The sequence below is a fragment of the Lithobates pipiens genome, unplaced genomic scaffold (assembly GCF_037356315.1).
Source record: "Lithobates pipiens isolate NorthernLeopardFrog02 unplaced genomic scaffold, aLitPip1_a1.2 Scaffold_16, whole genome shotgun sequence".
Lineage (NCBI taxonomy): Eukaryota > Metazoa > Chordata > Amphibia > Anura > Ranidae > Lithobates > Lithobates pipiens.
In genome coordinates, this window is record NW_027507748.1 from 309,791,792 (window position 1) to 309,814,787 (window position 22,996).

The 22,996-nt window shown below is 42.7% G+C and overlaps 1 protein-coding gene across 3 annotated transcripts in view; it reads left to right on the top strand.

Annotated features, from left to right (window-relative positions):
* LOC143982689 (serine/threonine-protein kinase 38) overlaps positions 1–22,996 on the top strand; it is an 84,919-nt gene that overhangs the window by 57,546 nt on the left and 4,377 nt on the right. For all 3 annotated transcript variants that reach the window (XM_077481615.1, XM_077481612.1, XM_077481613.1), the window contains exons 8-14: positions 618–772; positions 7,007–7,109; positions 9,590–9,651; positions 10,712–10,829; positions 16,001–16,124; positions 18,252–18,347; positions 21,219–21,313. In XM_077481615.1, coding sequence (XP_077337741.1) covers positions 618–772; positions 7,007–7,109; positions 9,590–9,651; positions 10,712–10,829; positions 16,001–16,124; positions 18,252–18,347; positions 21,219–21,313 — 753 coding nt within the window. The remainder of the gene's footprint in view (positions 1–617; positions 773–7,006; positions 7,110–9,589; positions 9,652–10,711; positions 10,830–16,000; positions 16,125–18,251; positions 18,348–21,218; positions 21,314–22,996) is intronic.

Sequence of the window (22,996 nt, forward strand, 5' to 3'; positions counted from 1 at the left end):
GGCTATATATAGATCAAGGAAAACTGAAACGATGTAGCCTTTTATTTGCATTTTTGGCAAGTAAATTTGGTATTTAAATTCTATAGATTTTTTTCTTTTTACTGATTCAAAGGACAATGCCAATCAGAACTTTTGTTTTTCTTTTCCAAAGTTTTGGGTTACATGGAAATATCTTGGGTTAGGTTTACATCACCATCATTGTCCTTGCTTTGACGTATATGCTTGGGGAAGAAGTGAGAGGATTTCTCCAATGACAGACAGATGGCAACAAAAGCAGGTTTTATTTAGTAGAGTTGGGAAGAGTTAGAACCTTTGTCAGGTTTTTTGATGTCTGTGTCCTGTTGGGAAGGCTTTTGTCTCTTTCTGTTTGATCAACAAAACAGAAAGTGATGGGGGCATTGCAACATCTTCCCCGTGGGCCAGATGGCAATAAAATCCTGAAGAAGTTCTAACATTTCTATCGCCCGAGAAAATGTAGTCTAGACCTGTGCTTCTATTGATGTAAATTTAAAAAAAAAATCACAACTGTACATGTTAATGTTAGGTGACTATTCTTTGAAAATAAGCACAAAAAAGAGTGAACCCACATTCAAATTTGCACTTTATTTTTATAATAGGTGACATGATGACCTTGCTGATGAAAAAAGATACTTTGACTGAAGAGGAAACCCAATTTTACATTGCTGAAACTGTACTTGCAATTGATTCAATCCACCAGCTTGGTTTTATACATAGGGATATCAAGCCAGATAACCTCTTACTTGATAGCAAGGTAATTGTATACTATATAGTCCTAGATAAACAGAAAAGGTCATAATCAACAAGATTTTTTTTAATGTAAATATAGGGGGTTATTTACTAAAGGCAAATCAATCTTCTGGTCCAAGCACAACGCTGCTTCTACAGGTGTTTTTTTGCTTTGCCTGTAGAAGGAGCCTAGGGGGGTTATTTACTAAAGGAAAATCCACTTTGCACTGCAAGTGCACTTGGAAGGATAGTCACTGTAGATGCGAGGGGGACATGCAAGGAAAATAAAAAACAGCATTTTAGCTTGTAAATGATTGGATGATAAAATCTGCGGAGCTCCCATTCATTTCAGATCTACCCCTAAGACTTAGAGCGACTGCACTTGCGCTGAAAAGTGGATTTGCCTTTCGTAAACAACCCCCATATTGTTGCTTGATGTTGAAATAATGCTTTGCATGCCTAAAATTGAAAACCCATACATACAAAAAAACAGTACATCAATGCAAATTCATATCTCTATGTAGTAGTTTGGTAAGCTTTTTGTTGCTGGTGTGTTTTTTGTTTTTTAGAAAAAAAAATTGTAAAGTCTAATAGGCTTACTAAGACTTTGGTAAGAAGATATTGGGCCTCTTAAGCAGTTAGTGTTGCTGGAGCAATCCCTCCCGTTGAGCTATTGTGTTCTCTGGGCGGTGTGGTGAGCCGTCCATTCCAGGGATAACAGTGATTGTTTCTATCGGCTATGGCAGCTACCAATAGTCGCATGTAACAATCCAACATGCTGGTTGTATGCAAGTCAATCTATCAACTTGGATACAATAAGCTTGCCCGTAGATGGATCGAATCTCGGGTAGTCTTTGCTGAACCGGCTGAGATTCGAACCTATGGCCGGCTTAAGTTATTTGGAAGCCTGACAAACATTGACTGGATATCTCCTTTGAACTACAGGGAAGAAATGTTTAGTATAAACTATGCCATGCCCAGTTTATGGCCCACTTCAATGTGGTAGAAAAAGAAAGCTGTGGCCCGTCTAAAGTTAGGCAGTGTTTAATGCTTTGCTTATATCACTAGCATTACTTGTCTGTCTTATTGCTCAGCCTTTACCGTATATACTCGAGTATAAGCCGAGATTTTCAGCCTCTTTTTTGAGGCTGAAAGTGCCCCCCTCGGCTTATACTCGAGTCATCGCTGTCTGCCCGCTCGATCAGCGTGTCGAGCAGACAGACAGCGGCCATTCTATTCAAAAGCCGCGCCTCCGGCTCCGCCTTCGCCTGTGATAGGCGGAACACTGAATTTCCCAGCAGCCTGTGTTCCGCCTATCACGGACATCGTATCATCCTCGTACTACGGACGAGGATGATACGACGTCTGTGATAGGCGGAACACAGGCTGCTGGGAAATTCAGTGTTCCGCCTATCACAGGCGAAGGCGGCGGCGCAGCTTTTGAACTTTACAATGGCCGCCGACGAAGAGGGCACGGGACGGCACGGCACGGGACGGGACGGGACGGGGGCAAGGCAAGGCACGACACGGGACGGATGCAAGGAGGCAAGGCACGGCACGGGACGGAGGCAAGGAGGCAAGGCACGGGGCGGAGGCTCGGGACAAAGGTAGGCTGGACACACACACACACACACACACACACACACACATGGATGGAGACACACACAGGGATGGATGGATGGATGGATGGAGACACACACACACAGGGATGGATGGATGGATGGATGGATGGAGACACACACACACAGGGATGGATGGATGGATGGATGGAGACACACACACACAGGGATGGATGGATGGATGGACACACACACACACAGGGATGGATGGACGGACACACAGGGATGGACGGACGGACACACAGGGATGGACGGACACACAGGGATGGACGGACACACACACAGGGATGGACAGGCATGTCTCACCCTCGGCTTATACACGAGTCAATAAGTTTGCCAGTTTTTTTGGGGGTAAATTGGGGGCCTCGGCTTATATTCGGGTCGGCCTATACTCGAGTATATACGGTAAGTGGAAAACACACTACAGAAAAACTGTTCTTCTTCTGTTTTAATTATTGATATTAGCGAAGTCTTGTAAGTACCTTGGGGTTGGCCCCTAGCTTCGGAATTATTACCACTCTGTCCGGGAAGGTGGTTAGAAAGGGCTCTTTTGACCCTAAAGTCTGGATTTCAGAAATCTTTCTTGCCAAAGTGATGGCTACCAGGAAGGCAGTTTTGAAAGTAAGTTCTCTGATTGAGAGTGGTTTATCGAGTTGCGAGAAAAATTCAAGGATTAGTGGGAGGTCCCATTTGGTGAACCTAGACTTCCTTTGCGGTCTGAGCCTAACTGCTCCCTTGAAGAATTGCTTAACCAGGGGTTACCTGGCACATGACACCCCAGTGAAGGCTGAGATCACTGACACCTGTACACAGAGTGAATTGACAGATGAGGAGATATCCAGTCCTGACTGCAGGAAGCTTAAGATGTCCTGAACTGCTGGGGCCACTACATGAGTTGGAGTGTGTATTTAGCACATATCCTTTCGTACACCCGGTTTTTGCTTCTTCTTGCACAGAGCGGTGTGGGAATAACCTCTTTGGGGTACCCTATTACCTCCAGCCTTCCCCTTTCAAGAACCAGGCCTTTAGGGGCAGGTGAGCCGGACAGAGGTGTAGTGTCCTGCCCTGAGAGGGAAGGTCTGGTCTAAGTGGCAAGGGCACTGGTTCCCGAACACTGAGAAGCGTTAGGGGAAACCAAGGCCTGTTGGGCCAGTAAGGGATTATGGTTGGTGCCTTTGCTACTTCTGACTTGAGTCTCCACAGGAACTGGAGGATAATGGGGGGTTGGCGGAAAGGCATAAGCCCTGCGGAACCACCATTGCTCCATCAGGTCGTCTATCTCGTAGACCTGAGGGTCCCGATACCTTGAATAGTACCTTGCCAGTTTTTTTTTTGCAGGGGGAGGCAAAGAGGTTGTCTTCTGAGGAGATCCCCCAAGGTGAGGGTACATTTGAACAACACCTCGTGCGGAGACCACTCGTTGTCTAAAAGGACTCGAGTGGAAGTCTGCCTGGACATTCTGGATCCGGGGTACATATGTTGCTGTTATGTTGGCCAGGTTCCTCTGAGCCCAGATCATAATTGGTTCCACCTCTTGAGGCAGGGACAGGCTTTGCGTACCCCCTTGTCTCCTTATGTAGGCTACTGCCGTCGTGTTGTCTAGTCTAAGTAATAAAGAGGCCCCTGTTATCAGATGGCGAAATGCCAGAAGTGCCTGGATTGCTACCTGTAGCTCCTAGGATGTTCAACACTGTTCCTCGAAGGAAAGTCCCAGGAGCCCTGAGCCACCTCTGCCAGACAATGAGCACCCCAGCCCCTGTTGCTGGCATCTGTCTTTATTGTAACCCATGTGATGGGAAGGATGGAGTGACAGTTGTATAGGTTTTTCTGCTGGAGCCACCAAGGAAGGGAAGCCTTCATGGCCGACATTATGTGAATACAATGGGCTTTGTTGCCTGACCATTGAAGAAAAAAGCCTTTTTGGAAGGGCCGCATCCTCCACTGTGCCCATTTCACCATCGGTATCGGGCCACCATGGTGCCAATGATCCTCAAACACTGGAGGGCATGGAGATTTATCGCAACCTTCTCAGGTAAGTAGATGATGCCTGTTACTGTGTTGAAGTGAGCTCTGAGGAATACAAGAGACTGCCGTTCCAGCTGACACTCTTCTCTAGGTTCAGGAGCCACCCGATTTCCTGGAGAGTGGAGATGACCTGACACCTGTGTTCTAGGGGTCGATCTTTGTCTTGAGCCAGCAGGAGGAGATCATCCAAGTAATGATGGAGACAAATCCCTTTGGTTCTCAACAGAGCCACAAAAAAAAGTCCCTTTAAAAGCTATCTAGGAGAGGGGATGTTTCCCATTGAGCAGTCAGCTAGGCATGCATGAGCCGCTCAGTGCATGAACTGTAATGTAATGTAATGTCTCTGCTTGCAGAGAGAAGGAGTTAGAACTTGTAGCTGATGTCGAGGGTGGGTGGGACTCAACAGCTAGCCTATCAAACACCAGCCAAAAGAATAGGGGCTGGGTGGGATGCTCTGTGTATATGGCTCTGCACCCTTTCTTAAGCAACCCAATCATTGGCTGGTGTTTAATAGCTGATAGAAAGGGGGCAGAGCCACATACACGGAGCGGCCCGCCAATCCCTCGACATCAGCATGTTTGATAGGCTACCTGTTTGGTCCCGCCTACCCCCAACATCAGCCCTGGGTTTTGACCGCTCCTATCTGCAAGCAGTGGCATTACATTACATTTTAAAACACTAAGCTGCTCTTACATGCCTCCCTGACTGCTTAATGGGAAACTGTCTCACAGGCAGCGTGCTATACAGTCTCTTGCAGCACCTTACAGCAGATCTCCAAACACACATTAGGGTGTGCCCAGGCACAACCTGCACACCCCGTGCGCACGTCTATGCAGACAACGAATGTAATAGGAGCATTCACAGTAACCACTAATGTAATGTGAAAAGGATTCTACACAAAGCCCCAATGTAATGAGATGATTTACACCGCATAGTGGTGTAGTGGATAGCACTTTCGCCTAGCAGTAAGAAGGGTTGCTGGTTCGAATCCCAACCATGACACCACCTGCCTGGAGTTTGCATGTTCTCCCTGTGCCTGCGTGGGTTTCCTCCCGCACTCCAAAGACATGCTGGTAAGTTAATTGGATCCTGTCTAAATTGTCTCTAGTATGTATGAATGTGAGTTAGGGACCTTAGCGTAGTAAGCTCCTTGAGGGGTATGGACTGATGTGAAGTGCTGCGTAAATTGACAGCGCTATACAAGTACCTGAAATAAATTTACATTTTACACTGATCAACAATGTAACTGAGACATTAAGCCTGCGTTCACATTTGTGTGTCGGGAACGCATGCAAAATCTCTTTCCTGACACCACAGAAACGTGCTTCCCTTTAGCAGATACACAGCAGTGCCATTCAATGTTAATGACACCCTCATGCATCTGCTGACATGCTGTGCAACCGTGTGATTTTGAAAAGCGTTAGAGACTTCTGCATTTCTAGCACGTAGAGCAGTCCGTTGAAATAATTGGGCTGCCCTATACATGACCTATATCTTTATACACCCTGTTAGTACACCTTTTGTATCCTAAAACCCCTGCTAACCTCTGCACTCCAAACCCACCCCTTACTCTCCACTCCACCCCTCTAACTCTACCTGTCTCCTCTGCTTATCTTTGCACCCACCTTCCCTACCTCTATACATTCCTGTCCTTGCTCACCGGTGCACTCAAACTGTAATTCCTTCTCTGCCTACCTCTGCACACCCCCACACTACCCTCCCCCCACTAATTTGCTTACCTTTGCAGAACAGGCTGATGTAAGGCTAAATGACCACAGTTGCAGGCAGGACTTTCAAATATGCCCCTTTATCTCAGTGGGCAGCATTCAGTATAAGTGGTGGTGAATATGAATGCTGCCGCCCTGTGGCTATTTACATATGAATGCAGACTCTATTTACATGTAAACACAGAGTCTGCAGGTGAGTCCTCTGTACACAATAGGGCAGAGCTGGGCAGCATTAGTAGGTGCAATTCACACTGAGATATCGGGACACAGCACAGGACTAAAACTTCAAGGGGGAATTTAAACTGGGATAGTTGGCAAGTATGAGGCAGCTGCTTTGGGCCCCACAACAATGACCAGGCCCAGGGCAGATGCCCCTTCTGGCCTGCCTTAAAGCTGGCCCTGACTACTTGTGATCTTATTGGGCAGGGGTAATTCTAGAAATTAGAAATCAAACCATTAGTAACAGAGTGAAACGAACATCAGAGGTTGTACAGAAGATAGTTTTCTGGCTAATTCTGTGCGGTTCTTGCTCCTGAATTTCAAAAGTATTGTTATTTTTGCAAACCACTGTTTGGTTCAGTACCAGGATATTTCTTAAACACAGTCTACGAATAAGAATGCATTCTCCAATTTTTAAGCACCTGCAACTTTGCCATATTTTATGTGTAACAGCTTACTCCCTCCCCTTGAAGCCTATTATAATAATTACATTTATGTTTTAATTTAGTTGTCTTGAATAATTTTGTTTTAACTTTTAGCAAAAAACAAATATATTTTGTTCCTGTTACTAGTCCAATTTGTGTGTTTTCCTTACGTACAAATATACTTTTTATTCTCTTAAAGTCTTACTGTATAGTAAATCTTTGAAATAGTTTTTTGTTATTTTAGGGACATGTAAAACTATCAGACTTTGGATTATGTACAGGACTTAAGAAGGCCCATCGCACAGATTTTTACAGAAATCTGAACCACAGCCTGCCGAATGACTTCAGTAAGTACTGTTTGTTCTTGTAGTGTTTAAAGCGGAGCTCCACCCTAATTTAAACCGCTATGCCCCTAAGATTGTAATAGGGTGTAATTTAATTATATCCCCATTACCTTGCTGCTACCATCTTCTCTTTGTGTTTTTTTTTCAATTTCCTGGTCTTCTGTAGTCTCCGGATATGGGCGGTGCGGCTGCGGCTAGGGGCGGTGTTGCAGCGGCAGGTCTGCACTTCCTCTTGGCCGCACTGTCTCCTGGGATCCTTTTTTTTAAAGTTCCCAGGAGTCTGTGCGGCGCCCAGTTATTGTCAGCGCTCAGATTTGTTTGATTTGCGCATGCGCGAGATCGGCGCTTGAACATGCTGGGATATCAGCAGCACAGTGTCCCGGAAGAGAATGCCTGTGGGCTTCACATGCCCACAGGCAAGATGGAAACCGTCGGGAGACGATTTTATAAACTTGGAAAAAGTCGGAAAAACTGCAGCATGAGAGTTTTAGCATGGCACAAGTAAGTGGAACTATTCAAAATCGTACTCCTTGTCATTTCCCCCCAGAAAAAACAAAAAACACGGCGGTGGAACCCCCGCTTTAATGTCATTTTAAATTTTTTTTTTTTTAATCCTGACCGTCCCATTGGTAACTGTTCAGTCTATTAATTTTGACAGATTTTCTTTTACAACTAGAATTGTGCTGCCTAGCAGAGCCATTTTATATGCTAATCGCTTGCCTACAGGGCACTTTCACCCCCTTCCTGCCCAGGCCAATTTTCAGCTTTTAGCGCTTTTGCACATTTGAATGACAATTGCGCGGTCATGCAATACTGAACCCATATGACATTTTTATCTTTTATTTTTTATTTTTTTTGGAGATTGGGACCGGGCTTTCTTTTGGTGGCAGTTAATCACTACTAGGTTTTTTTTTTTTTTTTTTTTTTTTTTTTGGGGGGGGGGGGGGGGTTTGGACTGATTTATATAAATGTATGTATGTTTATAAAGGTCATGTATAATATGTATGTCTGTTTGTTTTTACTTTTACTCTTACTTTTAGTTATACTTTAATAATAAGGTTTAGGGTTATTAGCTTCACACACATTTACATGCTTTACTGTTATCATTATTCGTAATTATTTTGAGATTTCTAGGTTAGCCACTAGAGGGAGAAAAAACTGTGTTGAAATAAGATGTCTGCCAGATAGGGAGTGCAATGTTTTCTGTGAGCCTAACCACTCACTTGGGAGAGTAAAATAGAACTGCATAAGTAGAGCAGGAAGCAGAGCAACTGTCAGTGTAGCTGGAAATGCTCTGGGGTCTCAACTCAGTCTACGATGATCAAAGTACAGGCAACCACACTAAGGCTCTGTTTCCACTAATGCGACTTTGGACACATGAAGCCGCATGATAAGTCACAACCCATTGATTTCAGTGGCACCCGTTCCCTTCTATGTGACTTTGTAAAGGTACCTGCAATGCTTTGACGCAGCTTTGAGCCAGAGAGTATAAAGTTGGATCAAAGTTGCACTCAGTCGTACTCTAAATCGTGCAACTCTGGGGTCGCAGTAGTGGAAACATGACTTGTCATGCGACTATGTGTCCAAAGTCACATTACAAGTCACAGCCAATTGATTTTAATGGTACTCGTTCCCTTCTATGCGACTTTGAAAATCAGTATCTTTGAAAAGGTACCTGCAATGCTTTGAGGCAACTTTGATCCAGAGTGTAAAGTTGGATCAAAGCTGCACTCAAAGTTGCATCAGTCACACTCCAAAGTCACACTAAGGCTACGTTTCCAGCAGTGCGATTTAGAGTGCGATTTTGATGCAACATTGAGTGCAGCTTTGATCCAACTTTTACATTCTGGATCAAAATTGCATCAAAATTTGCATCAAAGTAGTGCAGGCACCATTTCAAAGTCAATGATTTTCAAAGGCGCATAGAGGGGAACGTTTGCCATTGAAATCAATGGGCTGTGACTTGTGATGCGACTTTGTGTCGAGTCGCATCACAAGTCGCACTAGTGGAAACGGAACCTTAAACTCATTACTCACATATAGCTCCCTCAGCTGGACGTGTGCAAAACCGTTCACACGGTACCATGCAGAAACAACCATGGGGGTGTACACTGTAGAAAATATGCAGCATGTTGCATTGTAATCTATCTTTCAGTTTCTAACAAACTTGACCTACTTCCAAAGCCTTTATCTATCTATCCAAAACAAGGCAGTAAAGACAGGAGGGGTTGGGCAAGACACAGGTGGTTAAAATGAACAGTAGGCATGCCTGTATAGAAGAGAAGGACAACCTTTTCAGGAAGTGAGAGGCCCCCATGCAGAATTAAAAAAATAAAGAAGTAAGGTTGTCCCCGTAGAACAGGAAGAAGCTGATTGTCTGTCTGGCTTTGATTTAGACTTTGTAATGCATAATGCATAAAAGGACATGTTTAATATTTTTTTTGTACCCATATTTAGCAGTATAATTTTTATGATCATTGCAGATTTTCAAAATATGAATTCAAAGAGAAAAGCGGAGACATGGAAGAGAACTAGACGGCAATTGGTATGTTGACGCCAATGTCAAATCAAATTTAGAAAACTGCCCCCCCCCCTTTTTTTTTATATTTATTTTTCTCATTTTGAACACCTATAAAACTTTTATATAGTATAAATTGTACTTTTAAAATGTTTCATCTTCTAAAGTAAAATTTTGTTACAGGTCTGCCACTACCCTTTCTTAGAGCAAGTTTGGCCTTCAAAATGGCAAAACTATATAGGATCATTACTGAGCAACTTGACAAATGCTTGGAAATGGGGTCCCTTTCACACAACTCTTCTGATTGGATGATCCATTCATCCCTATGGACCGGCAGGTGTAAACAGGCTTGTGTCCAATTGCACCTACCTCCCTTCAATCCAATCGGGTCTGCTAAAAATAAATGGAAGGGGATCTGTCCTCCTCTGTGTAGGTGAATTGGAGGTAATTGCGTGCAAACGGGCAGTGAGCGGAGCAGGCTCTGTCCGTGTCTACTCTGCATAACCTGAGCAGACACGGACTTGTCATCTGCCCACTCTGCTCTGATCAGCAGGGGATCTGTGAGTGAATCCCATGCTGATCAGGACTAATTCTGCCCCATGTGAAAGGGACCTGTTTCAGAATTTCACAAAGGCAGGAAAATACACTGACGCTAAAAGTATATGACTATAAATGGAAGCGGGTGCTGCCCAAATTCAAATTTTCAACAAAAGTAAAAAAATCTACTTGTGTAGCCAGGTGCTGCCAACCAGGCCATCCATGCAACATATTTTGTGCAGTTCAGCAAAAGATGGAAGATATTCTCCCCTTGCCCTCCTTTGTAATGTTTGTCCCTTCCGTGCTGCCTGTACACGTAGTTTATGACAATCCCTTTATATTAGCAGTCTTACAAAATGTTTAGAAACACATAGATTTAAATTACAGTAGCTTTCTGGGGATGCAATTGTTAGTGCCACACATAGTGGCCTGTCTTTTACGTTTAAATATTTTATATATCTGATGCCCCATCACCTTCCACTCAACACTTCTTAGTGGCAATAATGTCCACTTAATCTAATTTTACCTTTTTTATTTTTTTGTATTTTAGGCATTCTCTACTGTGGGTACTCCAGATTATATAGCACCAGAGGTATTCCTGCAAACTGGCTATAATAAATTGTGTGATTGGTGGTCGCTAGGAGTCATAATGTATGAGATGTTGATCGGTAAGACATCTTCATATTTCTTTGTTTGTTTGCCTTTTCTAGGATTCATTGTAGTTGTCTTACTTTTCTCCCAGAGCCTTTTTGTCATGTTCTCCTTCATACTTGCAAACATATTTTCATGTATAGCAATATCTGCAAATTTGTGAAAGGCAGATTGTGATATTAAGGTGGAATTGCCTTCAGATTATAGTACACACCTTCATTTTGTTCAGGATGGATAAGAATCTGGCGAGAAATGAATGAACATATTGGAGGAATATTTCTAACTGTAATATTTATTGCTTGTGCTTGCGTCACACTTTTTTTAAAATGTATTTTATTTTTTTATTTTTTTTCTGCACTTTTGTTTTTATTAGGGGGGGCCCTATCTAGTAAGGAATATGGGAGCTGCCCTTGTTGACATGTATAAACTACAGAGCTGTCAGCCCTCGAGTTCTCCCTTTCCAGAACATGTTGGCAATGGCAACTTCCATATTGTTTCCTGACTAGTCCATTTTAACCAGTATTTTTAGTGATCCTGTACTAAATATGTCTAAAATAAATGTTTATTTTTCACAACCTTGTAGTCAACAGTTGATTTAACCACTTCCCGATGTATGTCGGCAGAATGGCACGGGCAGGCATATTGGCGTACAGGTACGTCCAATCTTAAATGCCGCCCTGCCATCGCGAGCGCTCACGTGCCGGTTGGGACTCCCGTGAGTCCGGTCGCCGGTCCCGCGGACTAGATCGCCGTGGGCATACCCGCGATCGTCTCACGGGGCGGCTGGAATGGGAGATGCCGTTGTAAACAGCATCTCCCCCGTTCTGCCTAGCAACAAGTGATGCTGATCTCCGCTCAGCCCCCAACAGTTAGTAACACACCCCTAGAAACACTTAACTGCTACTTTGCCACTCACTGGTTAACCCCTTCGCTGGCAGTGTCATTTACACAGGAATCACTGCATTTGTATAGCACTGATTGCTGTATAAATGACAATGGTCCCAAAAATGTGTCAGAAATGTCCGATGTATATGCCATAATGTCGCAGTCACAATAAAAATCGCTGATCGCCGCCATTACTAGTAAAAAAATTAATAAAAATGCCATAAAACTATCCCCTGTTTTGTAAATGCTATAACTTTTACGCAAACCAATCAATCGCTTATTGCGATTTTTTTATTTATTTTTTTCCCAAAAAAATATTTAGAAGAATACGTATCGGCCTAAACTGAGGGAAAAATGTTTTTTTATATATTTTTGGGGGATATTTATTATAACAAAAAGTTAAAAATAATGCGTTTTTTTCAAAATTGTCGCTCTATTTTTGTTTATAGCGCAAAAAAAATAAAAACTGCAGAGGTGATCAAATGCCACCAAAAGAAAGCTCTATTTGTGGGGGAAAAAAGGATGTAAATTTTGTTTGGGAGCCACGTCGCATGACCGCGTAATTGTGAGTTAAAGCGACACAGTGCCGAATCGCTAAAAGTGGTCTGGTCTTAAGCCAGCAATATGGTCCGGTCTGTAAGTGGTTAATACGGGTTTGCATGTCTCTAAATTGGTGATATTAACCACTTGCCGACCGCTGTACGCAGATATGTTGGCATAATGGCAGTGGTGGGCAAATGGGCGTACTTGTACGTCCCCTTTAAGAGCCGGGGCTAGCAGGCGCACACCCGCCGCGTACAGCGCGACCGTGCCAGCGGGACCGGTGGACTCCACCACTATGTCTACCGGCGATCGTGTCACAGAGCCTCAGAACGGGGAAGTGCCTATGTAAACGAGGCATTTCACTGTTCTGGCTTGTGTCATGACAGAGATCACCACTCCTTGTCATCGGGAATGGTGATCGCTGTCGTGATATAAAGCCCACCCCCCCACAGTTATAATCACTCCCTAGGACACACTTAACCCCTTCATTACCCCTTAGTGGCCAACTCCTTCACTGCCAGCTTATTGTGATTGAGATATATATATATATATCTCTCAATCGCAATTTGTTTTTACCAAAAATATGTAGAAGAATACATATTGGCCTAAACTGAGGAAATTTTTTTTATATATATATTTTTGGGGGATATTTGTTATAGCAAAAAGTAAAAAATGCTTTTTTATTTTTTTGCCCAAAACTGTCACTCTTTTTTGTTTATAGCGCAAAAAAAACGCAGAGGTGATCGAATACCACCAAAAAAAGAGAGCCCCATTTGTGGGGAAAAAAGACATCAATTTTGTTTGGGTGCAACGTCGCATGACCACAAAATTGTCAGTTAAAATGACGCAGTGCCGGATTGCAAAAAGTGCTCTGGTCAAGAAGGGGGTAAAATCTTCCGGGGCTGAAGCGGTTAAAGAGGAACTGCAGTCCGCTCACATAATTTGTAATAAAAACATCTTTTCCATTCCAAAGCTTCCCTCCAACCACTTTGCATATTTTATATGTACTATGATTCTGTACTTGGCAAATATGCTGCAGAAATCTTCATCCACTAAGTTTGGCTGCAGCCATTTTAACTGTGGGCAGCTGAAGCTGCTGCCTGTTCACTTCCTGGATACACACACACACACACACACACACACACACACACCCCCCTCCAGCTCTGCAGCTCTGATTGTCTCACCTATGACTCATCCCACCTCCCTTGCTGGCAAACTTGCACTAGAGAGAGAGCTGTCCATGATGTCATAAGCTTAGGCTTTTTACCAGACAAGAAACAGGAAGTGGGCTGTATAAGTTATTTACTGGCAGAAAAAAAATGTTTTACTAACCAAAGTTAAAACAACAAGGGCAGAAGATTTAAAGGGGTTGTAAAGGTAAACGTTTTTTCACCTTTATGCATTAACGTGAAAAAACATCTGACAGTCCTGGCGCCCCCAGCCCCCCCCCCCCCCATTTTACTTACCTCACCCCTCGAAAGTCCCACGCTCGTCCCCCGACGTCCTTTCCACCGTTCAGCCTGGCAGCTGATTGGCTGGAGTGGATGGATGGAAAGCAGCGCAGCCATTGGCTCGCGCTGCTGTCAATCACATCCACTGATGCGGAGCGCCGGAGGGCGTGGCCATGTGATACAGCCGGCGGCTATAGTATGTATCACTGGAGCGCGCCCGCAGATGCTTCTCAACGTGCTAGGGAGCTTGCATTAACGTGAGAAGCACCTGCAGGAGGAAGCCGAGACAGCCGCCGAGGGACCCCAGAAGACCAGGTTCGGGGCCACTCTGTGCAAAACGAGCTGCACAGTGGAGGTAAGTATAACATGTTTGTTATTTAAAATAAAAAAAAAATTCACTTTACAATCCCTTTAATAGATGAATGTTGGAAAAAAATAACTTAAGGTCCACTTTGAAGAGTCTGTCGCCGGGTAACGCTTTTCTGGCTACTCGCCAATATTGAATGTTTGCAATTGGCACTTAATGGTGCTGCACTTCCTATAGCAATTGCTTATATCATTTGTCAGGAAAAGCCGTGTAGTTTTCTTCACCTGCTGACATCTTTAGTAGTGCCGGAGGCTTTCTGTAGTAGCCCCATATGGGCCCTCGTGTCACCATGCTGCTTGTGAAACTTACAGAAGCCTGACACCTTGGTGGACCAGGAGGGAAGGAGCAGTGCAAGTTGTTCGAAAGTGTCTGAGTGAAGAAAATGACTGTGCTTTTACTGACACAAGGTGTAAAGAATTGCTTTACAAAGGCAGGGTCAGTCAGTGCAAGCTGTAAGCATTTTACTTATGTGAGTCCCCAGTTGCACAGTCCCCTCACCCTATGTGTGAGCTCCATGTGTCCATGTTCTCCCCTTACTGAAACAGGATGTTCAAACCTTGCAGGAGTACAGTAATGAGGCAGAGGGTCATGTTGGGGACCTTTTCCCTGTACTAGTGGAAAATGGCCTCTAAAGGGTATCCAACAACCTACAAATGTAAATTTAGATGATCTTAAAAATTGTTCCAGAAGGAACAATTTCTGCTTTGTCAGCTTTCCTGAAAAATGTGAAAAATTTATTGAAAAATTGCTTTGTAAAGCTCTCCTTAATGTTATGGTATTGCCTGATTTTGTGTTTGAATGTGCACACCACCAAGCCCTCCGGGGAAAATCCTAGGTCCATCAAAAATGAATTTCAGAGATAAAGTTGCTATCCATTGAACTGTGTGTGCTGCAGGAGAGCTACTCTTTAATGGCAACCACCTCAATCTTTGTAAATTATACAATAGCTGTGCTACCTCAAACCATATGTCAAATATCAATCTGTGCCAAAAAAATGAATTGACAATACTTGGGACGCTGCTGCTATTTCTGTTGTGCAAGCACAGCCTACTTATCAAATCACCAATGAAGATTACTGCGCTGCCCCCTAAACTTTATACAATAATACACAATGCCACAATTCATAAAGTCCAACAGTAGGCAATAGCAGATGCTAGCAGTCCATAAAAGTGCTTCAAATAGAGTGCTGCAATTCTTGTATGCCATACGGACCTGGCAGAGAAAGGGTTAATACGTAAACATGCAGCCCTTGTAGTCCCTATTTCAAAGCAGAATACATACAGTATGTGGTCAAATGTGAATCCTATCATTCTATACTCCTTCCTTAGATGCCATCATTTCAGTTAAGGTTCTGGCCATTCTGATCAATAAATATTAAAACTTTGAGGAACAGGGATCAGATGGGTTTTATTTCCGGCAGCATTGCATTAATATAGGTAGAATGTTTATGATTTTACAGCATTCCTATGGCTATTCCGGGCGCCTTGTGGTAGTCTGCTTTTATGTACACAAATAATGCAATCTATCAAAGCTTACTTATTTAGTGATTGGATTTACATCTCCATTAACTACTGTAATTGCACTACATATATTATTTTCAGTGTCTACTTGTACTATGGAGAGTATGTATGCTGCCGTTGTTGACCTTTCCTTTTGAAGATGCAAGTTGCCTGGTTTTCATGTTTGTTTTTCCAATTAATAATGTGAAAGTCTGTGATTTCACTTGCCACACGTTTATTGTGAATCACTGACTCAAAGCATTGGCCAGAAATAGACTAGAATTTTGAAGAGCATGTTTACTTCATATACTCATTACTCCCCAGCCTACCAAACTCAATACTTTGAACTGTTACAATTGTTATTTACAGTTTTACTGTATATCTTCATTCTCTATAAAATGTGTTGTATTCTGCGCTTACATGAGTCCTCTTTTATTATAAAGGATATCCTCCGTTTTGCTCTGAAACTCCCCAAGAGACCTATAAGAAAGTTATGAACTGGAAAGAGACGCTTACATTTCCTCCAGAAGTTCCCATATCAGAAAAAGCAAAGGACCTTATCTTACGGTACCTGATACTGAGAAGCAATTACTGTTATTTACCTGTATTTATTTAGATATTTAATTCTGATTGGAAACCTATTAATCTTATTCCTTTTTGTTGTGTATTTATTTTCACGAGTGAGAGTTTGATATTTTCACTTTGTAAATGCAAAATTAACCCTAATTTACTCATTTGTTAGAGGTGTGTCATTCATCACTGCATAGTGTGATTAAAGGAAAAGTACATATCCAATCCAGGCAACAGCCAAAGATTACCTTTACAGTGGAACCTTCTGCGTTGTATGGGAGGGCTGTTGGGGGGCAGCATTGCAAGGGGATTTTCGTGTTTTTAGTCTTGCTTGGTCCACTTGCTGAGAAATGTCATGCACGCCTCTTCCTCCACGGATAATTGGCAAGTACCGGTAATACTACTTGTAGGGGCTATAAACGAGGCCAAGAAAAAATTCCAAGCTTAATTACCGACCAGTCCACGGACAACTGAATCAACCTGTATAACAGTATGCATTAAAAACAGGGGTTTAATCTACACACATTTGCAAATACATGCGTAAGATACAGGCCACATCAAGGCACCCTGGTATTTGTAGTTCCTATCACTGACTCCACAGTGGAGGCACATGCATTCTGATGAGTAGGTGGACAGCAGATGGACTGAAGGGGAGCCCCCACCCCTTCTTAAAGGTGCAAGGTGCACACTGAACAATAACCAGCAATGCCCTGCCAATGCTCTGCAATACCCAGGAATGCCCTGCCGATGCTCTGCAATGCCCTGCCGATGCTCTGCCATAAATTGCCATACCCAGCCATGCTCGGTGATACCCTGCAATACCCAGCCATGCTCGGTGATACCCTGCAATACCCAGCCATGCTCGGTGATACCCTGCAATACCCAGCCATGCTCGGTGATACCCTGCAATACCCAGCCATGCTCGGTGATACCCTGCAATACCCAGCCATGCTCGGCCATGCTCGGTGATACCCTGCAATACCCAGCCATGCTCGGTGATACCCGGCCATGCTTGGCTGTACTCGGCCTCTGTATGTGGCCAGGCTGTGGAAGTCTCACACATGTGGTATCCCCGTACTCAGGAGGAGTAGGAGAATCTATTTTGGAGTGTCATTTTTGGTATGTACATGCTATGTGTTAGAAATATTGTATAAATGGACAAGCTTTTTGTGGGGAAAAAAAGGATGTCAATTTTGTTTGGGAGCCACGTCTCACGACTGCGCAATTGTCAGTTAAAGCGACGCAGTGCCGAATCGCAAAAAGGGGCTTGGTCCTTTGACTGCAAATTGGTCTGGGGCTTAAGTGGTTAAAGCGGGAGTCCGCCGGGACTCCGCGTTTTTTTTTTTTTTTTTTTTTTTTTTTTTTTTTTTTTAAAAGCCAGCAGCTACAAATACTGCAGCTGCTGACTTTTAAAATAGTGACACTTACCTGTCCAGCGCGCCCGCGATGTCGGCACCCGAAGCCGATCTCTCGATCGTCACTCGGGTGCTGCCGCCGCCATCTTGGGTATGGGAATCAGGAAATGGAGCCTTTCGGATTCATTTCCCGGTTCCCTACTGCGCATGCGCGAGTCGCGCTGCGCAATAAGGACGGTCCCCGCTGCCTCTGGGATCTGTGTGTTTCCCAGCAGGCAGCGTGGCACTTGCGGAAGGGGGCGGGCACTTGCGGAAAGGGGTGTAATCTACGCCCCTTTCCGCAGAGAGCTATCCCGGAAGTGGGTGCAGTTACCTGGATTATCCAGGTAACTGCACCCCCTCCCCCCTGAAAGGTGCCAATTGTGGCACCGGAGGGGGGGGAGGATTCCGATGAGCGGAAGGTCCACTTTAGGGTGGACCTCCGCTTTAAGCTGTCCATCCTTCTTCTTTTTTTTTTTTTTTTTTTATATTATTTTTTTTTTTTGGCAGGTTGTTGAAAAAAATTATTGAATTGGGTTCACACTTCACACAAATCTATAAAAAAAAAATGCATTGAATAGTTATGTGGTAATGTTATGTATTTATTTTAGTTAAATATTTCCATTGTTAAAAAATAAAAGCTATTGATATATACATGGTGTATTTACCTAAGGGTGGGATGAGGAAATATTTCATTGCATCATATTTTCTTTGTTTTGTATGCTTTCAGTTTCTGCTGTGAGTCAGAGCAACGAATTGGTGCTTCTGGTGTAGAAGAGATCAAATCTAACCCTTTCTTTGAAGCTGTTGACTGGGAACACATTAGGCAAGTGTCTGGACATTGTGCCTTTATTGCACAGTTTTCTATCTTTCTTTATAAAGATAACATTTTATGGTGTCGCCTCATAAGCCAAGACCTATGGTGACAAACATTTTGGATGGTCAAAGAGGCTTTTTTTTATTGTATTTTATTTCAGGTTTTATTGGAAACTTCTTTAGAAAAAATAACAAAATATGGGAATTTGTTACAATGTTTTTAGGGTAACATAGGATATGATTACATACAGTTGTGCTCATAGGTTTCAATCAACTGTGTTTACTCTTATTAAATCATGATCAAAAGTTTTCACACCCCAGTTCTTAATACCGTGTATTGCTCCCTTGAACATCAATGACAGCTTAGGTCTTTTGTGATGAGGCTTTTTATCTTCTCAGATGTTAAATCTCATGTCACTAGGCAGAACAGGGAAGTGCCTTGTTTACATAGACATCTCCCAGTTCTGCCACTCCGTGACACGATCGCGGAACACCGGCGGACATCGAGTCCGCAGTCACAGAGTACTCGGCGGCGCACTATGTCGTGCCTTAAATTGGAACGTACAAGTACGCCCATTTGCGCAGCCGTGCCATTGTGCCGACGTATATCATCATGCACTGGTCAGCAAGCAGCTAATCAACTATGTTTACTTGTTATCAGGCCAAAATCACCAGGGTATGTAAACTTTTGATCGCGGTCATTTGGGTAGTTTCTGTTGCCATTATGATTTAAAAAGAGTAAACATGATTGATAATAAATGGCTTCAGCCAAACGCTAACCATAAGTGAAAAATGTTTTTGTTATCCATGTTCTCTGAAAAATGGCTAAGAAATCATAAATTCCGCCAGGGTATGTAAACATATGTGCACAACTTTACATAGGATAATATGCGTACATAGGATATATAGTATACATACTCCAGAAGAATGTTTTTCACATCCCCTTGTATGTGCAGGATGACAGGAATGTATGAATAGTACCAACTATTCTTTTTGACCCCATTCTAAACTAGAAATCCCAGTATGCAGTTCTCCTTTGTGGCAGTTTCAAGGTATTTTTTGGTGTATAGGAATTCTAACTTAAAGCTACGTTCACTTTTTTTTTTTTTTTTTCTAAATTCCAGCTCCCCTGTGTGCTAATATAGCATTAATGTACTTCTTTTGCAAAAATAATACAGCTTTCCATTTATTTTACATGCGCTCACCCTCACTATCCTCATGGCTGTTCAAAAACACTTATCCATTACTTCTGCCTTACTTCCTGGTCAGAGCTTAGGTCATGACACAGGAAGGAGTTGACCAGCTGAGTGTAGAGGATGCAGGGTGTGTGCTGAAGTCTATGTGCTGAAGTCAGCTGGTCAACTCTTCCCTGTGTCATGACCTAAAGTCTCACCAGGAAGTAAGGCAGAAGTAATGGATACGTTTTTTTGAACAGCTATGAAGAGTGTGAGGTAAGCGTGTGTAGAATAAATGGAAAGCTGGTTTAATTTTTGCAAAAGTACATTAATGTTCTATTGGTACATAGGGGAGCTGGAATTTAGAAAAAAAATCTTGTTCTGTATATATTGTGCCCTTCTGCTGACTGTATAACAGAACAGTATTGGAAGCATCTCACTGAACAATGAAAATGTTATTTCTTTAGTGCCGATTTAAAGTGGTTGTAAACCTCAGAAATAAAATACACAGAAAGCATATCCTATTATGTACCTGCCTCGATCCAAAGTACTGTGTGATTCGTGATTTCTCTCTGCTGCCTCATTACTCTACTATCAGCAAGAATCTCTTCTGAAACGTTTTTCAGACCCCAAGAGATAAAAGGTGATGGAGTGATGTTCAGCACACAGCCTGTGACTGATCTCAGCTCTGCATGTTCCTTGTGTACTGTGTAAAGGTGTGGGGGGATTAGAGCTGTCCTCATGGAGATACCTGCTTTTCAGAGCTGGGAGCTCCTGTGTAAATTCTGGACTTTTAACTGATGTGGAGGACAAATTGATGCAGATAAACGGGTACAAACTGTTAGGAGGATTTGTTTCATTTCTGTTTATCATCAGATGCTTGTCAATTCACTGGGTATATGCGATGGTTTTCAACCACTTTAATACAGATGTATTACTTGTATTTCCAGGCATTTCAAAAATTCCAATTGAAAGCTTCCACTACTTTTAACATACACAGAATATATACTTTTATTTTAATTGAAATGTGATTATCTCACACATATGACATACACAGAATTTGAGAAAGTAAACCATTATAAACAAAACTTGGGGAGTGGCACAAGATGGCGGTTGTGCAGAGAATGGTGATACAAATTTAAATGGTACATATAGGCCAACAACAAGTCAAGAGACGCTTAGCGGTTGGCACTATAAACAGTGGCAGGGTGTAATTTCTTTCAATAGGAAAACCTTGATTGGAACAGGGTTGTATAGTGAATGTAAATGTTATCATTTTCATTTTATTTGACCCCTTGAAACCCATCCATGGACCACTTAAGTGGTCCATGAACCCCAGGTTAAGAACTCCTGCTTTAAATATACAGATGAAATATTATATATGCTGTTTTACCTGAAATAGAAGTTGCCATTCGTATGTCTCACACTGCACAGCCTATAAACCTTATTTCCTGGGTTAGCCTTACTGCTTCCTGGGTCACTGCAGTGCTCATTGGAAATTGCTAATGTTGCAGATTTCGTGTTTATTCAGCAGGCATAAGGTGACTATCATCTGCATTGCCTAACCAGGATTTAGAATTAAAATACCACCTGAGGGGAAATTACGTACGTGCGTGTATGTGTGTATTTGGCTGGTTTTCTTGAGTTTAACTATAATGATTACATTGTAATTTTCTTTAAATGTTTTATTACTATTTAATTTTCAGAGAAAGGCCTGCTGCTATACCTATTGAAATAAAAAGTATTGATGACACTTCAAATTTTGATGAATTTCCAGATTCAGATATTCTTAAACCAATGGGTAAGCTGCGGATAATGTCAAGTATATGCAAATTTTGTAGTGCATGTTTTCCTTTTCTTCTCCCCCCCCCCCTTTTTTTTTGGACCCTAAATATAGTTTTCTAGTGGTCTTTGCTGTGCAATGTCATTAGTCGTGTACCTCATCTTCTCCACATGCATGGTGTGAACTTGGCCTTCTATTTATAGTGAATGCATTTTGGGTTGGACATGAGCTGGGGAAATAGAACACGATGAGAAGATTGTTGCTGTGCAGAAATACTAGGGGCCATTAGCAGGATAGTGTCTTCATGCTACCATCTCATAATATGTAGACATGGCTATTCCTATCCTGAGGCAAGGTTTGTCCTAGGTTCTCCCCAGTGGTGACTTATGATGACCTTCTCATGTTATCTCCACTGCTTCTTCTCTAAGAGCACTAAAGAAAGGGTTGGTAATGAGGGGGCAGTTTTAAGTGCTGCATCAAGGAAGCAGGGAATGCCCTTGAGCTTACTTTATCACACTGGATAAAATGCCATGCTGCCATAAAGGATAAGTTCATCTTTAAGACAAAAAATGTGAATGTATTTATTTTTTTCTAGGTAAAAAAATTTGCATTTATTAAGGAATCTGCAACGCTTTGCACCTACGATCAGCAGATCACGGGTGCAATGTCCAGCTCCTGCAGACTTTCAGCATAGCTGTAAGCTCTTACTTCGTACAGGCAAGCAGTTACATGAGAGCTGGAAAATCAATGAACAGAGATAATTGAAATCTACAAGCCATCAGCAGCTGATGGTTCTTGTAGGTATTCATAAGAAACTGTGAATGCGTGATCTGGCCATGTGGGTGGGGCCCCAGGTGGCCATGCTGTTTACATAAAATGACAGCGGAGAAGATCCCTGGCTGGAAACGGGTGGAACTTTTAACATGTTCCAAAAAATGAGCTTATGCTTTAAAGTTACCTTAGCAAGGTGGTGGCATATTCCAGGTTAGTGACTCAAAATAAGGAAGCCTGAGACAGCCAGGCAGTTAACATCTTCAGGTGGTCAACAAGTGTAGCCTCCACATTTCTCAGTACTGGTGTCCTTTAAAAAAAAAAAAATATAATGTATATTCAAATATTTTATTAAATTGAGTATTACAATAAGCATCACATGTAACATAACAGCCATTATGGATAATGGAAACGCTTCCACACAGGGAGTGGTACAACAGCAAGTGCCATTAACATGTCAAAACAAATGACAATTGCACACAATAGGCCAATCAATGTATGGACAGAAATATTCCATCAAATTATGGCTTTTAGCAACCTAATAGCTAAAGAGGAGGTAGGAAAAAAAGTGAGCTGATGTTCGGGTGGCCCACCCTAGCCATGGCATGGAGGAAAACTAGGACCAAGTCAGCAAAATATACAGCAATGTACTGATAAACAAGAAAAGGGTAGCAAATTAGTGGGTGAAAGTGGGGGTATAAAGGGAAGGGATGGTTCTGGGGATTGAACCTGCCGCAGTCCCAAGAGCACTTTCAACCGACTAGTATAAAAGGACAGCTAAGGCTCAAAAAAGGAGGTGTCAAAATTAGGGGGCAAAAATCTATCAACCCAAGGTTGCCAGATTTGGAGTATCGTCTCACCTTGTCCTGGAGCGTTGCCTCTATCTTGGCATTTATCATTGCCTTGGTGACTTTTTTTCCCCATTTTTTT